Source organism: Poecilia mexicana, unplaced genomic scaffold (assembly GCF_051168715.1).
Source record: "Poecilia mexicana isolate PSO_F unplaced genomic scaffold, ASM5116871v1 scaffold_4, whole genome shotgun sequence".
Classification (NCBI taxonomy): Eukaryota; Metazoa; Chordata; class Actinopteri; order Cyprinodontiformes; family Poeciliidae; genus Poecilia; species Poecilia mexicana.
This window is the reverse complement of record NW_028263373.1, coordinates 5,403,236-5,420,736: the sequence shown is the minus strand read 5'-3', so window position 1 is coordinate 5,420,736 and position 17,501 is coordinate 5,403,236. Positions and strand designations below refer to the sequence as shown.

At 38.4% G+C, this 17,501-nt stretch overlaps 2 protein-coding genes across 3 annotated transcripts in view; both read left to right on the top strand.

Moving 5' to 3' along the window:
• The window catches only part of LOC106906630 (fetuin-B), a 7,121-nt gene extending 4,724 nt beyond the window's left edge, over positions 1-2,397 (top strand). Inside the window, exons 6-7 of the mRNA XM_014971968.2 lie at positions 725-811; positions 1,632-2,397. Coding sequence (XP_014827454.1) covers positions 725-811; positions 1,632-2,117 — 573 coding nt within the window. The 3' untranslated portion in view covers positions 2,118-2,397. The remainder of the gene's footprint in view (positions 1-724; positions 812-1,631) is intronic.
• An 809-nt stretch (positions 2,398-3,206) lies between these two features.
• LOC106930783 (G protein-signaling modulator 2-like) overlaps positions 3,207-17,501 on the top strand; it is a 16,977-nt gene continuing 2,682 nt past the window's right edge. Inside the window, exons 1-12 of one of the 2 annotated variants that reach the window (XM_015008561.2) lie at positions 3,207-3,370; positions 3,460-3,501; positions 12,123-12,344; positions 12,435-12,570; positions 12,808-12,947; positions 13,325-13,448; positions 13,845-13,960; positions 15,172-15,327; positions 15,780-15,888; positions 16,093-16,255; positions 16,454-16,545; positions 16,622-16,798. In XM_015008561.2, the coding sequence (XP_014864047.2) occupies positions 3,363-3,370; positions 3,460-3,501; positions 12,123-12,344; positions 12,435-12,570; positions 12,808-12,947; positions 13,325-13,448; positions 13,845-13,960; positions 15,172-15,327; positions 15,780-15,888; positions 16,093-16,255; positions 16,454-16,545; positions 16,622-16,798 (1,485 nt within the window). In that variant the 5' untranslated portion in view covers positions 3,207-3,362. Of the gene's footprint in view, positions 3,371-3,459; positions 3,502-8,828; positions 9,462-12,122; positions 12,345-12,434; positions 12,571-12,807; positions 12,948-13,324; positions 13,449-13,844; positions 13,961-15,171; positions 15,328-15,779; positions 15,889-16,092; positions 16,256-16,453; positions 16,546-16,621; positions 16,799-17,501 lie in introns of those variants that run through there. The other variant, XM_015008560.2, reaches the window with a different exon arrangement.

Genomic DNA, 17,501 nt, shown 5'->3' with positions numbered 1-17,501 from the left:
AAAAATGACTCACATTTAGAGACACACTTGCACTGAAAATTATTATTAAATAAATACAATTTAATCATTTTTACTTGATAGTTTAGATTTTTTTTTTATTTTTATAAAAGATTAATTATGCCATGCTTTGTATAAATCTGACATGACACAGAGGCCAATTTATTCCACCAATCTCCAAAAATGGAAAGACAAGAAAACATGCTTTTTAACTAATGAAATACAATAAATTATATTTTTCTTGTTTCTGCATTAGAGAACTGTCAGTTTTCTCAGTGTGGAATTGTTAGGCGAATGTACAAGGTGCTGTTATTCCCAGCAAAATCTTCCACAACCTCAGTCTAAAATTAAAAATAATAATAACTAAGAGAACTAACACCCACCAAAGAATGAATGCACTGTGTTCTATGAATAGATTAAACAAAGTTGTTCCAGAGAGTAAATACTGCCGTCCACCCTCCTAACATTTTGAAGGTAATTAATGTTGTTGCCAAAGCTTCAGTTTGCATCTTATTTGTTGTCACCTCAGCAGTCCCTGGACGTGTTTTTTTTTTTTTAACATGACAAGTTATTCTCTATTTTTAAGCTTTGAGTAGTTAAAAGGCTTCAACGTAGGATTTTTTTTTTATTTCAAAACTTTGGCAGGATTTATATTTATGCTGACACTCCATCTAAATACTTGAACCACTAATAAAAACACAAATTGTCTTTTTTCCCCGTCCCTCAGACGGCAGGTTTCTGTACAGGATCCGTGTACGGAGACATGAGCAAACACCCGGACGTCCAGGTGTCCTGTGAGATGTATAAGATACAGGTACAGTAACAAGAAAATTCATGTTCTGTTGTTTTGTTGTATTTAACACCACATTATAGAGTCATTTCCATTGGAAACAACACAAATCAGTAATCAGCATGCAGTGTTGTGGTACTCGAGATCGGTCTTGGTCTTGACTTGGTCTCGGACCCTAAAAGTCTTGGTCTTATCTCGGTCTCGATACACTCTGGTCTTGGTCTTGTCTTGGTCTCGGGTTAGGTGGTCTTGAACACAACACTGTCAGCATGATTGGAACAAAGAGAAAGCATAAACAGAAAAGACTGTTGACATTTTTCAGCAACTTTTTCATTTGCAATTAAACAAATTTAAATTTAAATGAATAGCTTTTTTACCAACAAAATGGCAATAGAAATAATAAAAGAACCATGTGACATGAAATTACTTAAAACTTCAACAGAATGCAACATTCACATTAAAAAGCACTAAAATGCCCATAATCCACCATGACAGGAATAAATTGTTCAATAATTACTAATATATGGTGAATTTTACACAAAATTGGGAAATATCAAACATGTTTCTTAGGGGACTTGTGAACGGCTCGATTGTTGAAAGGTGATGTAAGCCTCATTCATCTGATTTATTTAGCAGATTTTTTTTCTTTCTTTGCTGTAAAATTTAACCATTTATATCTTATAATTATTGTAGAAAAGTTAATGTCAATATTTAGCTTGCTGTTTTTAGCAGTAGTTTATGTGACTGTTTAGTGAACATACTGTTGCTTGGCACCCTCTCTGCTGCATGTCTGAACAAGCTGGTGATATGATAATTCAGTGGAATGTTCTCTGTTTCTCTGCAGAACGTGGACTTGGTCCAACCTGTAAAACCGCAAGTTCACGACCTCCCCATAGACCCCATGATCCCAACCTTTCCACCTCTGCCTGATGACCCTGTGATTGACCTGCAGCCCATTCCCTCTGACCCTCCAACTCCCGATGTCGCTCAGCCAGCTCCGATTGACCCCACAGCTATGCCCTCTCTTCCTACAGATCCCCCAGTTGTGGTTAACCCCTCCGTCCTTCTATCTTCTTCCAGTGAGTCTGCTGAGAGAACAGTAAGCCAACAACAGCACACAAGGACTCTGGATTCTTCCTCTGAGGAAATTGGAGTCCTGGTGGCCCGGCGTCCACCGTTTAACTTCCGCTACCCGAGGCGTAAGCGTGACAAGAGGCAGAGCTTGACGGAGACTTCTCCCTCACACAGCCCGGTGTTCCTGTCTGATTTCCCCAGCGGGTCATCTCCTTTTCGATCCTGTCCTGGTCCGGCTCGATACGCCACAGCGTAACCAGTACTTCGCTGCTCAGAAATCCATTTACTCATGTATGATTTACCCACTGAGAGTCTGAACCGATAAACTGCTCCAATCCCTGTCACTGGAGGCTTGTAATAATTTGTGCTAATGAGAGGAAAGCATTTTTTTCTCTGTGGCCTTGAAGCGACCTCTCTTCTGTACTGTTGCTCCCAAAGCAGCTCAAACATGAATTTGAAAATGGTTACTCACATTTTAAGAGATTGTAATAAATCTACAGTAAGCTACTTGAAGACAATAAAGAAGTTTGGATTTATTCTCTCTTTGTTTTTATTTTTCCATCTAAAAATATTGCTTTAGACCTGAATATTTCAACTGGTCAAATATTTAGTTTGATTTTGGCAAACCTATGCAAATATTTACTTTATTTTTAAAAAGTAATATCCCAGTTTGAAAATGTTTATATCAAGTAATTTAACTGATGTTAGTATCAGAATATTTGTTTAATCTTCTGCCACTTATTATTTCTCTGTGGTATAATTACAACATATGCCTATATATCCAAGATGTGTGGGAAAGATAAAGGAACATGTTTTACAGGTGACAACCTTCACAACTCAAAATAGCATTTTGTGTAGCAATGACACTGAATAATAATAATAATAATTAATAATAATAATAAAAACATTCTTAGTGCCTTGTATGAAAAATGCAATAACAGAAGATGGCAAAGAGTCAAAAGGACTAAATCCATCCATAGCCAAAGTTGGAAACAGCCAAGTAACGTAAAATGAACATAACAGTGCATTATTGTCTCAAACAAAATAAAATACTTAACAAGACAAAGTACAACATTTATGGCATGTTTTGTTCCAGAAATTGTGGCAGGAAACGACGAAATGGTAACGCCTGGGTATTTAAGGCGGGCAGGGAATTTGCAAAGTGGCAAACAGACCAGAAATAATGTGAGCAATATTAACTTTGAACAGCAGATGGCGGAAGTGAGCGTTAAAATTTATCTGCTAACAGAGCGTGTGGTTGCCAGTTAATCACTTCTGCGTCGTTGCAATGAAGGACGTCTTAGTGGAAACGTACTCATCTCACTCCTCCCCGTCAACGTCACTTTTAAATCATAAACTGTGGTCGCTGGATGAGCAATTTCAGAACTTCCCACAGGTCGTGAAGGCAGCAGCCATCGTCTCCTAATTAAAGTCAGATTGTAACGGCGAGGAGGGGCTTCTACTTCTACTTCTCGAGACCCTGTAGCAGTCTTCCTCCCAGATGGACGAGTGAGTAGTTGGACCACTGTAAACAGCCTTTAGAAAATCAAAAATAGCTTATTGATAACGTTTCTGACTCGAGATGTCTGTTTTTTAAGCTGGAGGCATTCCTGTGGGATCTTCGCGGATCTCCCTTTTAAGTAGGTGAAACTTTTTCAGTGTCTTGTTCCTCCGTTACCGCTGCTTATTTATTTTGTTCCCTGTGAAAAGTTTGGGTGTTCTCAAGACATTTCTCTTCACGTCTCAGGGAGCAGCTACATGTCGCGGCATGTACGTAAAAGAAAGAAAAAAAACTCCGACTAATTCCGAGCTTTCTAGGACATTATTTCCCAAACAGTCACCGCCACAAAGTCGGTGATTCATAATTTTGAACAGGGAAAAACAGCTTTAAAGTTTTTCCTCGTTCTCGTTACACAAACGTTTCAAAAACCTCATCTTAAACATCGCAATGCCATTAAGGTTAAGTTATTTTGATTTAATTACAGAGCTGTTTGCTGCTACAGTTTCGAAGTAAAAATGTCCACTCGGATTTTCTTCTTTTATTCCTCTCCTCTCCAAAGTAGGACTGGTTTTAAAGTCTCTAATGATGGTTTCTCCTCAGTTTTTTTTCTAAAAGTCAAAATGGTTAGCACCCCAAACGGCACCATTTAATTGAAGAGGGCCTTGTTGGGCGTATTCACACTGAAATAGTTATGGTGTGGAGAATGCCATATTAGGCCTTTTATTAAGTATCAAAACTATGTATCTAAATTAAGTTTGGATGGCTAACAAAGGACTTCACTTGGACAGGTCTTTACATTTTGCTCTTTTTAGTTGTTAGGGGCTGCTAGGGGTCTTAGAGTTCCAATAACAGCAACTTGACAGTTTTCGAAGAAGTACAGTAATGCTATTTGATGAAACTGTCCATTGTTTGATATTTCCATTAATTTCAATGTATCTTATTGGGCTAGAGCCCAAATAAAGCAGCCAATATTTGTCAAGTGGAGGGAAAAGGATGGTTTTCAATTATGTATTTATTTTCATTGACAAATTTGTCAAGTTTTTCACTGCAGTTGCACATTCAAGTGTTTGGCTGTTTCTGCCAATGTTCTGCCTCTAGTGCAGTGTTTTTCAACCTTTTTTGAGCCAAGGTACATTGTTTTAATTGAAAAAATCATGAGGCACACCACCAACCAAAAATGTAAACAAAGATTAGCTGCCTAAACAGTCATTCTTATCAAAGTGTTTTGAATAGAAATCAAACACACACATTTATTTTCATCATATTTTATATTTCTTATTTCAAATTGCACTTAACATGTCCACTTCAAAAATACCTGAACAGTGCCACAACACTGTCATTCTCTTGTTTTAATGTAAAATGCTCTGTACCTGCTGCCATCTAGTGATAACATTACACGATTTGCGCTCGGCCCTGCTGGCGATTGCGCCGCTAATCACTACTACAGCAAAGACACTCAAAGATGGCATTATTTGCAGATAATTAATTCGTTTTCAAAAAATCTTTTAAGACCAATTACAGAATTTTCCGGACTATGAGCGCACCATACTATAAACCGTACCTTCAAATTTTTTGAACATCCCCCCGCACCCCCTGGAAACTTACTTGTATAAACTGCACCGGGCTACAAGCCGCTGGCATCTCTGCCGCTCTCGGTTTCCCATAAGGACCCAGCAGAGGGCAGCAGAGGGCTGCGTCCTAATAACTGCTGGATATATTAAGGACGCAGTTCTCCATCTCCAAATCCGGTTTTGTTCATGCCGAGTTTACGTGCAGCGGCTTTATTTCCCTCCTGTACTGCCAGATCGATACTCCTCAACTTAGAAGCTGCATCATATGAGTTTGAAAACATTTCTCCGTCGTACCTGCTGCTAGCATGTGCTTGTTCTAAATGAAAATTAGCGCGTTCTTCTTTGATTTCCAATTTTGACTTCCAAAGATTCACTTCCTGCTAAAGAGCCCCCTGGTGGTTGAAGGAAAATCCACAGAAAAGCCGCATGTTCAAGGTGTAGGAAAGAAGTGGCAGCTTATAGTCCGGAAAATACGGTAGGTGAAATTGGATAATTTCCACGGCAGACCTGACGATCACTCACGGTACACTAGTGTGCCGCGGCACAGCGGTTGAAAAACACTGACCTAGAGCATGATATTTTTTGCAACATGAGGCGGGAGTTAATTTTTAAGCCAATATGATGACAACATACAGCCAGAACAACCAATGAACTGTTTAAATCAAGAGTATTAATGTTTTGAAATGGCCTAGTTTTAACCCAGAAAATTCATATCCGCAGATGCTCTCCTTCAAATCCAGTTGAGCTTAATTTTGTGCTTCGAATATTTTGCAGCCTTTTTGTTTTGTGTTTTCTATCTGTTTAGCTCCATTTACAGCAGGTTTGACATTTATCCCAGTCCAAGCTGCAGAAAAGCATCCCTGCCTCGTGCTTATATGTGTGAAGGGTGATTGTTGATTACCCCAACCATAACGTTGGATAAAATATATTGTCGGTTGTGGTTGTAGCATGACATAAATGTGAAAAAGTTGTAGGGACATTTTGACTTGTATTCAAAGTATGAGGAAGAAGCTAAAGAGATATGAAGGGTAGATTGTAAAAACTTAGTTTGTTATTGGATGCTTACCTTTCTGTGTGCCAGTTGTGTCTTGAATGAACATTTCTCTTGCTCAGGGTAGATTTAAATTGCCACCTTATCCTTATTTCTTCTTTTGAACAATGTTTATTGAAAAGAGATCATCCTATCGCTCAAACTTGACTTCATCATTAGGCATTTGAATGACTCCAGCAGAAACTGCTCTGCTTTGTAGTTTAAACCCCGGCAGAGTGACGCTAACAAAAAGGAAAAACATGCAGTCAGCTCTTTGAGTGAAAAGACTTCAGCTGGTAAGTGAGGTCAGAGGAGTCATTGAACAGGGAGGCGTAGCAGTGCAAACACATAACTCAGTGCAGTGGTATGTGCACTGTTTTGATGGTCTGTGGAATTTTGCAGGCATTGCAATAATCCTTCCTCTGACGTTTCAGTGGCATTGAGAGGAGTAGCAGGTTGTGTGATTTTCTTGTAACATCAGTCCTTAGTCTGGCAGGTGAGCATTATTTTAATTCGCAGCGCACAGAAGCAAAACTTGAATCCAGCAAAAAATTTGGGTTAATTATTCTCAATAATGTAAGCTTGATTTAAGAGTCAGGAAGTGTGTGTGTGTTTTTTCTCTTTCTCACAAGCTCTGGTTTCAAGATCTATGTGACAGATAGTGTGACGGTGGAATCCACAGATAGCAGTGTTCAGTGTTTCCTGGTGGATGTCACGGACGGGGTGTGTGCTGATTTGGGTTGCTTAGAAAAGGCTTGTATTCCTTCAGTGTTGGCGGTTGACAGGAATTCCTGAAGTGGGATTCCTGTGTTTACTTTGGCTCCCATCAGGACTGCTGGCTGGTCATGTATTGCTTCGTTTCTCTGCAACATTTAAAGGATAGGGAATTTTTACATCATCTCCGTCAGAGGTAGGATTTATGATTTTTCGTCTAAATAATGTAATGACCCTCTGCTTTCTGATCATGGGAAAACATGTAATTTTCTTCACATTGGAAGTCTTCGTAAATAGACCTGCATTATCTGTAAGATGATTTAGCAAAGGTTGAGTACTTAATTGAAGGAAAACGTAACTTGAAATAATTTAATGTATGTTAAAATAAATTAAATATGTGCAGAATTTGTTAAATTTATTGTTTTCTTCATTAATCAAAAGTATAATTTACAGATTAACTGAGGTAAAATGTAACGTGAAGATGTTTAATCTCGTATTAGGGCATATCACAATATGTTCCTATAATATACAGATTCTAATAAACTTTGTTCTATTCACATCTTTGTAGCTTTTGGCTCCTCAATATTAGGAGTTTGTTTTTCAGTTCAGCTCATCTGTGTGTGTAAGATGACTCCTCATTGGCTGCCTGATGAATGATTTTGAGTAGAGACTACAGGAGGTCTTTACTGGCTTCCTTGTAAATATTTCATGAGATGCAGCACCTGATTGCAGTATATGTTACTGTTTATTCCAAAATCTCTTTGTGAATGATAATCAAAGTTATGTCATCTCTTAGCAGCAGGGATTTTTACTTTTAAATTGTAAAGTATCCAAAGGCAGGTACTTCTTAATTTGTATCTTTCCTAAACTGAATTAATCTTAGTAATGTAATTCAGACTTGGATATTGATCCAGTACATATAAATATGCATTTAAAGTGTTTGTGTGTTAATGTTGATTATTCAGTCTAACAGAAATCTAATAAATTGTATAATTTTCTGAATGTTGCAATAGAAACAGAAATGCTATGGTTTCGCTATGATGTTTCCACACAGCCATGAGGAAGTCTGCTGATTTAAGTGAAGTCCAGCAGACGGTTACTTGCATCACAAGGAGCATTAATCACAGAAGGTCATTTGTAAAGAAGCAGGTTTCTGCATGCAAGCATGTATATGGAAAATTTAGTGGAAGGGAAAAAAGGTACATAAGCAGCAAAAAACTTTGTCCACTGTGGTTTAGTCTTGAAAATTTCAAGCATCTCATGCTTCCCCGGACTTGGCACATTTCCACATTAACAAAACTATCAGTATCTGGTTTGACTGGTATTGGCAGGCTGAGTCAGAACGCTTGATTGGCCTTCCAACTCAGCTGACCTAAATTTCACAGACTGTGGGATATTACTAATAGAAAGAGGAGAAACATCACGCAGCCAACACTGTAGTTTATGTAGACATGTGGACGTAGTCACTGTGCATAGAAAGATGCATTGCATCATCATGTAGTCATTTTAACCAATGCCTACAAGTCCCATCAAGTCTGTGAACCGTCACCTTCTTTATCCTCAGAATGCATTCCTCTCTGTGTGTCTGGTTGTAACTGAATGTTCCTGCAGCCCAGTGATGCAATGTCATAATAACCAGGTGTTTGCTGATCCACTTACAACTCTGGAGTTTCTGTGCAGCTTGCATAAAGCATAATGGACATACATTTTTCGTACATCCTCACAGGCTGGAAATACAATCAGCATTTGAACTAAAAGTAGCACTATGCTCTCCAGGTTTCATTTTCAGTCTAAATTAATTCCATCTAATCTAATTTTGTGTTATTTGTAATTCTGTCCTGGTCATCGAATGATTTACCTGGCTTAAGGTCAACTGGAGTGGTGCTTTAGCGTCACATGGCTTGGACCAGATCTTGTGGGAGAACTACTGGTGAGGCAACATATTGTTGCTCGCCCCAGAGGGCGCTTCAGTCCAGACTTCTTAATTAGTTCAGACAAGTGGATTTCATTGGATTGTCAGCAGTTGAGTTGCTGGTTGTGTAAGATGGGAGTTTATCTTAACTTGTGTTTAGTTGTTTTACTTTTGTTTTCCCTTATATTGGCCTAAGAAGTTCCTGGAGGAGGTGAATGGAGGTAAATGTAAATTCTGATTCTGGAAAAAAGGTTAACAGTGAATTATCATTTATTTCAGCTAATTCTGCTTCAGATTTTATCAAGCTTTCGGTTTCTCTAGAGCTAGTGGCAAAAATTACCACTCAAATCTGGACTAATTGGAAGTGACACGTACTATCAGGTGACCTATAGATTCCTGTTTTTTTGTTTTTTTTTTTATTCAAGGCTAATTGCTACAGAAACTTGCACTAAACCAAATATGGCAGCAGAGCCTGTTGCTCTCGCTTTAAATCATTTCAGCCTGGTAACGACATAAGGTTAATCTATGTTCACCCAGGCCAGAGGTCTGCGACTCTGGCACTGGGCTGTTAAGGTCGATGCGAAGGCTGAGCGGATTAAGTCCTTTGTTTTGCTGTGACAACCACTTGGCAGTGTGCACATAGAGAGAGCAGCAGATCCAAGGAGGATTTTTTTTTTTCGTTATTCACTTAGTAAAGTTAGCACCCCGCGGTGCTATACTTTGTCTGTATGCGTTATGTGTATGTTCAAAAAGGAAAAAGGGAAGGTTGTTATGAAGAAAGGGCGACATTTGCTCCACAAGGTTGTCAAGAAGCTTGAAATGTCGGTCGTGTCAACCTGCCTGGAGTGTATCAGCATGGGAAGAGGAAACGGGTATGTGGATCTGTGTGTTGCTCATGAATGAATGTTAATTTTTCTATTGGATCTCAAAGTCTGTATGGATTCAATTGTTTTGATTGCAGATTAATTTTCTTCATGCATTTTAGTTTTTTGTAAAGAGCAAAGCAAAATTTGAGTCATTGAGGAAGAGCTCGGTAAAAATTTATTTTAATCTAGAAATTGAAAAATTTAGTCAAATGCAACTAACTTGATATCTAAGAAGAATTGATCTTAAATTTACTTTTTAATTTTCTTAAGGATTTTAATAATTTTAGAGTCCAACTTTAGAGCAGAAGAAAATGCAATCCGTTAAACATAAAGTCAAATGTTATTCTCTTCAGTGAAATATCTGACAATCCAACATGTATTTTAAATTGCAACGATTCAAATGGTTAGTTCTTTACACACGATTATTAAATTGCAATTCAAATTGTGCTGTTTATCTTTTCCTGACTCTGACTCATCTGCTTTTGCTCTGCAGAGGAGTGAATCCTCTGCAGGCGTTCATGACTGGATCTGCTTGACGATGTTATGAAGTAATCTTTGGGACTTGCTCATCTTTTCAGTTTTGCACCACAGTGTCATTGATGGCATGTTTTCGCCTTCCAAGTAGTTTGTGTTGGCTTCTGTGTGTGTCATCTTGGTGAAATGGGATCTTCCTGTTGGTCAGAGTAAAACAAACAGGTTAAGGCGTCCTGGTGATGTTTACATGTTTGTGTGAAGCTTGTCAGAGCGTTGCAACAATGCCACATGTGATCAGAATGGTTTGTAGGTTAGTAGTTGAGGGTATAGTGAATGCAGAGTTTCAGATTAACTAAGTATACTTCTAATCTTCTACAGCAGATTGGATTTCATGGAGGCTTGTGTGGAATCAGTTTATATCCAAAGTGGAGAAAGTAAAGGCAGGGAGACGGTTATGCTACTCAAAGTAGCAAAGACCCAAGTCAGATACTTTGTTTTTTAATCTCGGTTACTTTTTTAAATGAATTAAAGCTTACTTTGGATTGGTGCTTGTGCTTCCTCTGCTGTTCGAAGACCTGCGACGATTAAGCCAATTAATCCGAATCAAAGCTCCGTATGTCAGCTGGGCAAGTCAGAACTCGACCAGAGAAAGGGAAGCAATGCAACTGATACTTCGGCTGAATTCACCAAGCAAACAGAGAAGACAGGGTTTCTTTCAGGGTTGTGCAAGTTTATGAGTTTTCTGTCATCATAAAATCATCATCTGCTTTGATACTTAATTTTGGACAAGTTGGTTTTTGCTCCTTCCCGAAGGTAGTGTGAGGAGGGTTGGGAAACCTTCATACGACATCAGTCCTCCGGGCCAATTAGGGTTGAGGTTAACAGTAGATGCATCATATGAACAGGGAGTTCACTCACTAGAAAAATATCCTGCATCCAACTGCACTATTTATCTTTTGTAAACCAAAAATGATTCACACCCCAGGCTGATTTATAGTAGGAAGTATTTAATATACCACCAGTTCAAGTTTTCCTTCTTGCAAAAAAGGTCTATAATTTTCATCATAAGTACATGTTGAGACAGAATTTTAGGAATTCTTTTTTTTTTTTTAAATAAGTATTTTGCATCTGATTGCATGAAATAAGATTTTGATACAGATTAACGTTTGGTACTGAAACATTTGTTTACCATTGAAGAGATCAGATGTTTCCTGCAGTTCTTGGCCAGGGATTTTGACCCATTCCTCCACACAGATCTTCTCCAGATCTTTCTGGTTTTGGAGCTGCTGCTGGGGACATGGAGTTTCAGTTCCCTCTAAAGGTTTCCTGCTGGGCTAAACCTTAAAGTGCCTCCTAGGAAGCAACTTCATAGTAGCTCTGGTTGTGTGTTTCAGGACATTGTCATGCTGGCTATATATTTTCAAGCTTCACTTGTTATGGTACCTCGTATAAAAAAAAAAAGTAATAACCAGAGTACACTCTACCCAATTCATTGAGGGCAGATGTTTGCTTTCAACTAGTTGTGAGTGGATTTGACTCTGTGAAGCTGTTCATCTTATTTACAGCTCTAGATAAGCGAGGAATCAATCACAAACTGAGAATACTATTGCCAGGTTTAATCTAAATAAACCTTTTTTTATTTTAATTTATTAAAAACAAAAACATCCAGTTGTTTTGAGAGGATGTGAAAATACTGATTATTGTCAGAATGATGGGGTTATTTTTCAAGAAGAACTCTTATTTTTGCCAATCTTTCCTTTTTAAAACTCCTTTTTTATGTTCTAAAACGCCATTGGGCTGTATGGTTCCGTGTCCTGAGTCCTCCAGTTGTATATCAGGCCTACAAAAAGAGCCAAAGCAGGTTCAAAAATAGCACTCTGCTTCCCAGACACGTCTGAATTTACTTTGTGTTTATGGTTAAAAAGTAAGGTACACATTTTCATTCCGGGGTAACTGAGGCATTTTTACAGCTTTGCGGTCATGACAGACAGGAAATGTTTCATCTTATTTTGGATTTATAGCTTGTGCATTTCTGTGTTTAAATGTCCAAACTGTGAGGTTTCCCTCTGGGAGGAATCATTCAAAATGCCGTCAATTATTTCTGTTGTTTCCGTCATTGAACAAAATCTGGACTGTTCTTGATCAGTTTTCAGATGATTATCTTTATTTGTTGTGTTTTTTTTGTTCTTGCAGGATGGAGTCCTCTTGCCTGGACCTGGCTCTGGAAGGCGAGCGACTCTGTAAGGCGGGTAACTATCGTGCAGGTGTCTCCTTTTTCGAATCGGCCATCCAAATTGGAACAGAGGATCTCCAAATTCTCAGCGCCATCTACAGCCAACTGGGGAATGCTTACTTTCACCTCCAAGAATATAATAAAGCCCTGGAGTATCATCGACATGACCTCACTCTGACCAGGTAAAACCTTTTATGATTGAACCTTTTTTAAGTGTAATTTTTGCCATTTTTAAATATCCAGTTTTGATTGCATTGTCTGTGATATTCCAGAACAATTGGAGATGAACTCGGAGAAGCTAAAGCCAGTGGAAATCTTGGAAACACTTTAAAGGTTTTACGACGGTATAACGAAGCTCTGGTTTGTTGCCAAAGACATTTGGATATCACAAGAGCTGTGTTTGATAAGGTGCGTTATATTTTTGAAGTTTTAAAAAGTAACGAGCGTTTATAGGCATAAAGTAGAAAGAATAAAATGTCATGAGAAAGCATTGTTTTTGTTAATCTGCCAGTGCAGAAATCTCTGGACCAGCTTTCAGAGTCTGGACACAAACAAGAAAATCTGATGTCTGTGTATTTTAAGTATATAATTACAGCTATAGTCTGTGTGGTTTCTGACTGTTAAAATCTGCTGTTGGTGGTGTAGGTTGGGCAAGCTCGAGCTCTGTATAATTTCGGAAACATTTACCACGCCAAGGGCAAGAGCATCTGCTGGAGTGGGACGGAGCCAGGAGAGTTTCCAGAGGAGGCGAGAATCGCCTTTAGCAAAGCTGCACAGTTCTATGAGTGAGTTGGTATTCACGTGGCCATGATGAGGTGGTTGTCAAAAACTCATGCTAAGAAACTTCTGCTTTAAACTCCACGGTTTGGCGTTTGTTTTGCTTAAATTGTTGATAAATGACGAGCATCACATGATTAAGGTCGTGAAATTCTTCCATCACTTAGTAACATTTTGTTCAGACAGGGAGTGTCGCTCAGTCACAGTGCTGTTTTGTGGACTGAGGCTATCCAGTTAAAATGGACTTCCATCCACCTTCCATAAAATACATAGCTGATAAAAAGTAATGTCCAACTTTTTGGACGTTACAGATGTGCTGTGAAACAACCTTTTTGCTGTATATTAAAGTTTTGTTGTTTTTTTTTTGTTTTTTTTTTAAATACAGAGCCAATTTGTCGTTGGTGAATGAGTTGGGTGACCGTGCAGCTCAAGGTCGTACCTACGGGAATCTGGGGAACACCTACTATCTCCTGGGCGACTTCGAAAGAGCCGTCACTGCTCATGAAAAGGTAGGCTTCAGCTCACTGTTCAGATTAACATTGCACTCCTGTGGAGCTAAATGTGGGTCACAAAGTTTGTTCAAAAGAAAATAAAAGTAAAAAAAAAATTAAGATGAAAAATTATTTTGAAACTAAATTTTTGGAAACTGAAAAAAACCCTGGGAAAACAAGGTTTTAAAATGATAAAAACTGAGAAATATTTTGAAAAAAAGATGTGAAACTAAAAAATGATTGAAGGTTTTTTTTTTTTTTTTTTTTTTGAAAAATTTTACAGCCTCAGTTTAGCTCCATACTTTCCTCAATTTGGTTGCATTGTATTCACAAAGAAAGCATCCTAATGCGTATAAGGAGCGAGTTGAAATCTGACCTCGGAACAGTAATTTGCACCTTTGTTCTGTTATCCAGCGGCTTCTTATTGCCAAAGAGTTTGGTGATAAATCTGCAGAGCGGAGGGCTCACTGCAACCTCGGGAACGCATACATATTCCTGGGCCAGTTTGAAATGGCTGCTAATCATTACAAGTGAGTAAAACTTGGGCTCAGGGTCATTTTCACCTTATAGCAGGCAGATGAACTTGGGGGTTTGTGTGTTGCTGGACAGGCAGAATATCACACAAATGTACATTTTTTTTCCCAGAAATTCAGAAAGGGAATTGGATTGATTCAATAAATAGTGATATATTTCAACATTTCTTTACATTTACCAATGACTTTAATATTATTTTTGATGATTATACTAATGAAAAGCCCAGAAAATGCAAATATTGCCCAAGAAGTTGATTTAAAACAAAAATAAAAACAGAAAAAATACTTCTAGTCTTTTTTTCTGGGTTTTTTTCCTGTTTACATTTTGGCTTTCTGAAAAGTCTAACAATATACTCTGTAGTATATGTACTCGATATTTCTTTTGCAAATGCTTCGGGCATCCGTGTGACATGGCATGAATGTGATCAGTGTGTTCAGGAAGCCCAGGTTGCTTTAGTGGCTACAGCTTCTCTGCATCATTGCTTCTAGTGTCGCTCATCTTCCTCTTCGTAACACTCGTTAGATTTTCTGTGGGGTTCAGGTCAAACAGTTTCTGTCTAATCAAGCACAGCGTCATTAAAACCGGGCAGATATATTTCTGACGGTGTGGGCAGATGCCAAGTCCTTCTGAGAAAAGAAATCACTTTTTCCATAAAGCTGTCAGCAGAGGCAAGAGGAGGAAACGTCACAACTGACCTGTAGCATCTTGACATGCAGCAGTGTTTTACTCAAAAGCACTCATGGGCACCGTCATTCATTAAAAGTGGCTAAATACTTAGTGTTTTCAGAGAGAGTTCTCATTTTTATTGCTGGGATTGACTAAAAAACATTCTAGACAAACTAAATATAAAAGCATTTCACCCCAAAAAGTAAGGAAACACTTTCAGACTGTTTTTCAAACTTACAATAATTAGTCCTTTTCTTCAGAAATCGGACTACTTTGTTTTGTTAAATGTTGCATATTTCATTTACTGCTGATGGGATAAAAAGATGGTGCTGCTTATAGTGTTCTGAGAAACAGAATTTGAGACTTTTAAATCAAACTGTTTACTGTAGAGAATTACTTATTCCTTCAAAAAAAAAAACAAACTAATTGCTGCAAAAAAAAAACTCTAACAAAGAGAGAGTGAAAAAGCTGTACCGATCCCTCTCCTGCGCCCACTCTCATCCTCCTTTGACCTGTTCCTCCCCGTCTCTCTGGCCCTCAGGAAGACTCTGCAGCTGGCCCGACTGTTTAAGGACAAAGCAGTGGAGGCTCAGGCCTGCTACAGCCTGGGCAACACCTACACACTGCTGCAAGACTACGAGAGAGCCATAGACTTCCACCTCAAACATCTGGTCATCGCTCAGGACCTTAATGACCGGTACCACATCAGCACTTGCTTATTGCTCACTTTCCTCTGACTTTCTTTAATGGTTCTTAAACTGGGAGCAGTTTTTGTGGTGTTGCAATGAACACCTGCAAGACTAAAGTGGAGATGGGGTGATGTGAAATGGACTTTTAAAGGCTTTAATGTGGTGCATATATGACAGTGTACACAAACGTTTGCTATGTATTTTAAAGATTTATTAAAGTACAAGTTTCTGTAGGAAACCAGCCCTTAATTTGTAATGTTAGGATAAAGACGTATGGAGGATATAAATGTGCCTTTAAAAGATCCCTTCAATGTGACTACATTCAGGCAAAAACTGAGAATTTTGTTTGCTCTGCAAAACATGTACACACACTTTAGATTGTCTTTTATGATTAGGAGTTGTTGTTTTTGCACACAGTCAGTTATATCTGCTAAGCCGGTTTTCCTCTGTGTCCCTGCAGAGTGGGAGAAGGAAGAGCCTACTGGAGCTTAGGAAATGCTCACACCGCCCTGGGGAATCACGAGAGCGCTATGTTCTTCGCTGAAAAACATCTGGAAATTGCCAAAGAGGTAGGTGTGTGTGTGTGTGTGCGCGCGCGTTTGTTTGTACTTCACCTCCCATTTCATAGTTGTACACGAGTATTCATGTAGCATCATCTCCATCTAGTGGTTGAAAACTAAACTGCAGGACATAAGTGTTGAATGTTTGTATTTTTATTAGCAGCAGTTTATTGGAACTTGTTTTGTTTTTTTGTTCCATTTTTAACGCTGCAGACTGGAGATAAGAGCAGCGAGATGACTGCCAGGATGAACTTATCTGACTTGCGGATCGTTGTTAACCTGAAGGCAAACTCCAGCCTGAACCACATGTTCAGCAACAGCAACACTAACAGCTCTGGTGTGGCAGACAACATTCAGGGTTACATCAACCTGCCAGGTGAAGTTGTCTGGAAGCATGGAGCTTTTACTAATGCCGGTTTTAAAACATCCAAATGCTTTCAGCTGCATTTCCTAGCAGGAAATCTGCCAGAAATGTTATTCCTGAAAACTTTTTACCTTTTCTCTGTCTGCTTGTAAAAATGCTGTGAAAATATTTCAAATTTACTAAGTGGTTACGTTTTCTTTCTCGCTTTAGGTTGCAAGTCATCTTTGAGGAGAAGAGAGAGTCCAGAAAACGTGGAGCGTAGTCAGAGTCCTGTTAAAACTGAAAAAGTGGAACCACATCAGGTATGAAGAAGACAGATGATTAACTTAAGCGATCTGTGTTGATATGTTTTTTAAAAAGTCATCTTTGTGTATCCAGGACTGGGATGAACATCTGTTCACCGGCTCGTCAAAAAACAACACAATCATGGCGTCTACCAAGCATTTTTTCTTCCACCGCCTGAGAAGCAAGAAGTACAAGGACAGCAAATCGAAAGAGCATTTGGAAAACCTGAGTGAGCACCCGGCCTCCCAGGAGGACTCGCCTCTGTCTAAGGTATTTCTCAGATGAAGAAATGCATCATGACTCATGATGCTTATTTCTAGAGCCGTTCACTTGTTTCCAGTAATTGTGACCAATTCTGTGACAAAGCTTCACATTTCTGAGATCATCTGCTTCTTTTAGGGTTAATAAAAGGAAGTAATGTGACGGTGTGGGACGATCCTTTCTGACTCACATCAGAAATGTCTGTTAGCATCAGCAAAGTTTTTATGCAATTTATTTTGAGGCTTTGTAAACCACTATACCATCAGAGTATATGTGGATTGTGCTACCTTAATACAAAATGAACTCAATATAGTAATTAAAAAAAAAATGTGCAGAGACTAAAAAGTTTTTGTAAAAATGTAAGCTTGCAAGCTGTCGGCATTAAAACGTATGCCTTAAAAAACCTTTTTTAAATTATTGTCTTTGGTTATTTTGTGAATACACATTAGTAATTCAATATTGGACTAAAATTAATGTATTTATATTGATGTATTCTTTAGTGGTGAATTACGTTTCTGTACCGTAATTAATGAAACACTAACCAACATTTTGATGTGTAAATGACGGCACTTGGAAAAATATGTTTCGGTTGTTGTTTTTTATGTTGCTGAAATATACTTTACAAATAAAACTGGATTTGATTTAATACTAAAATTAAAATAAGAATAAATTGAAGAATAAATTTCACTCACACACACAAGTCAGAAGAAAT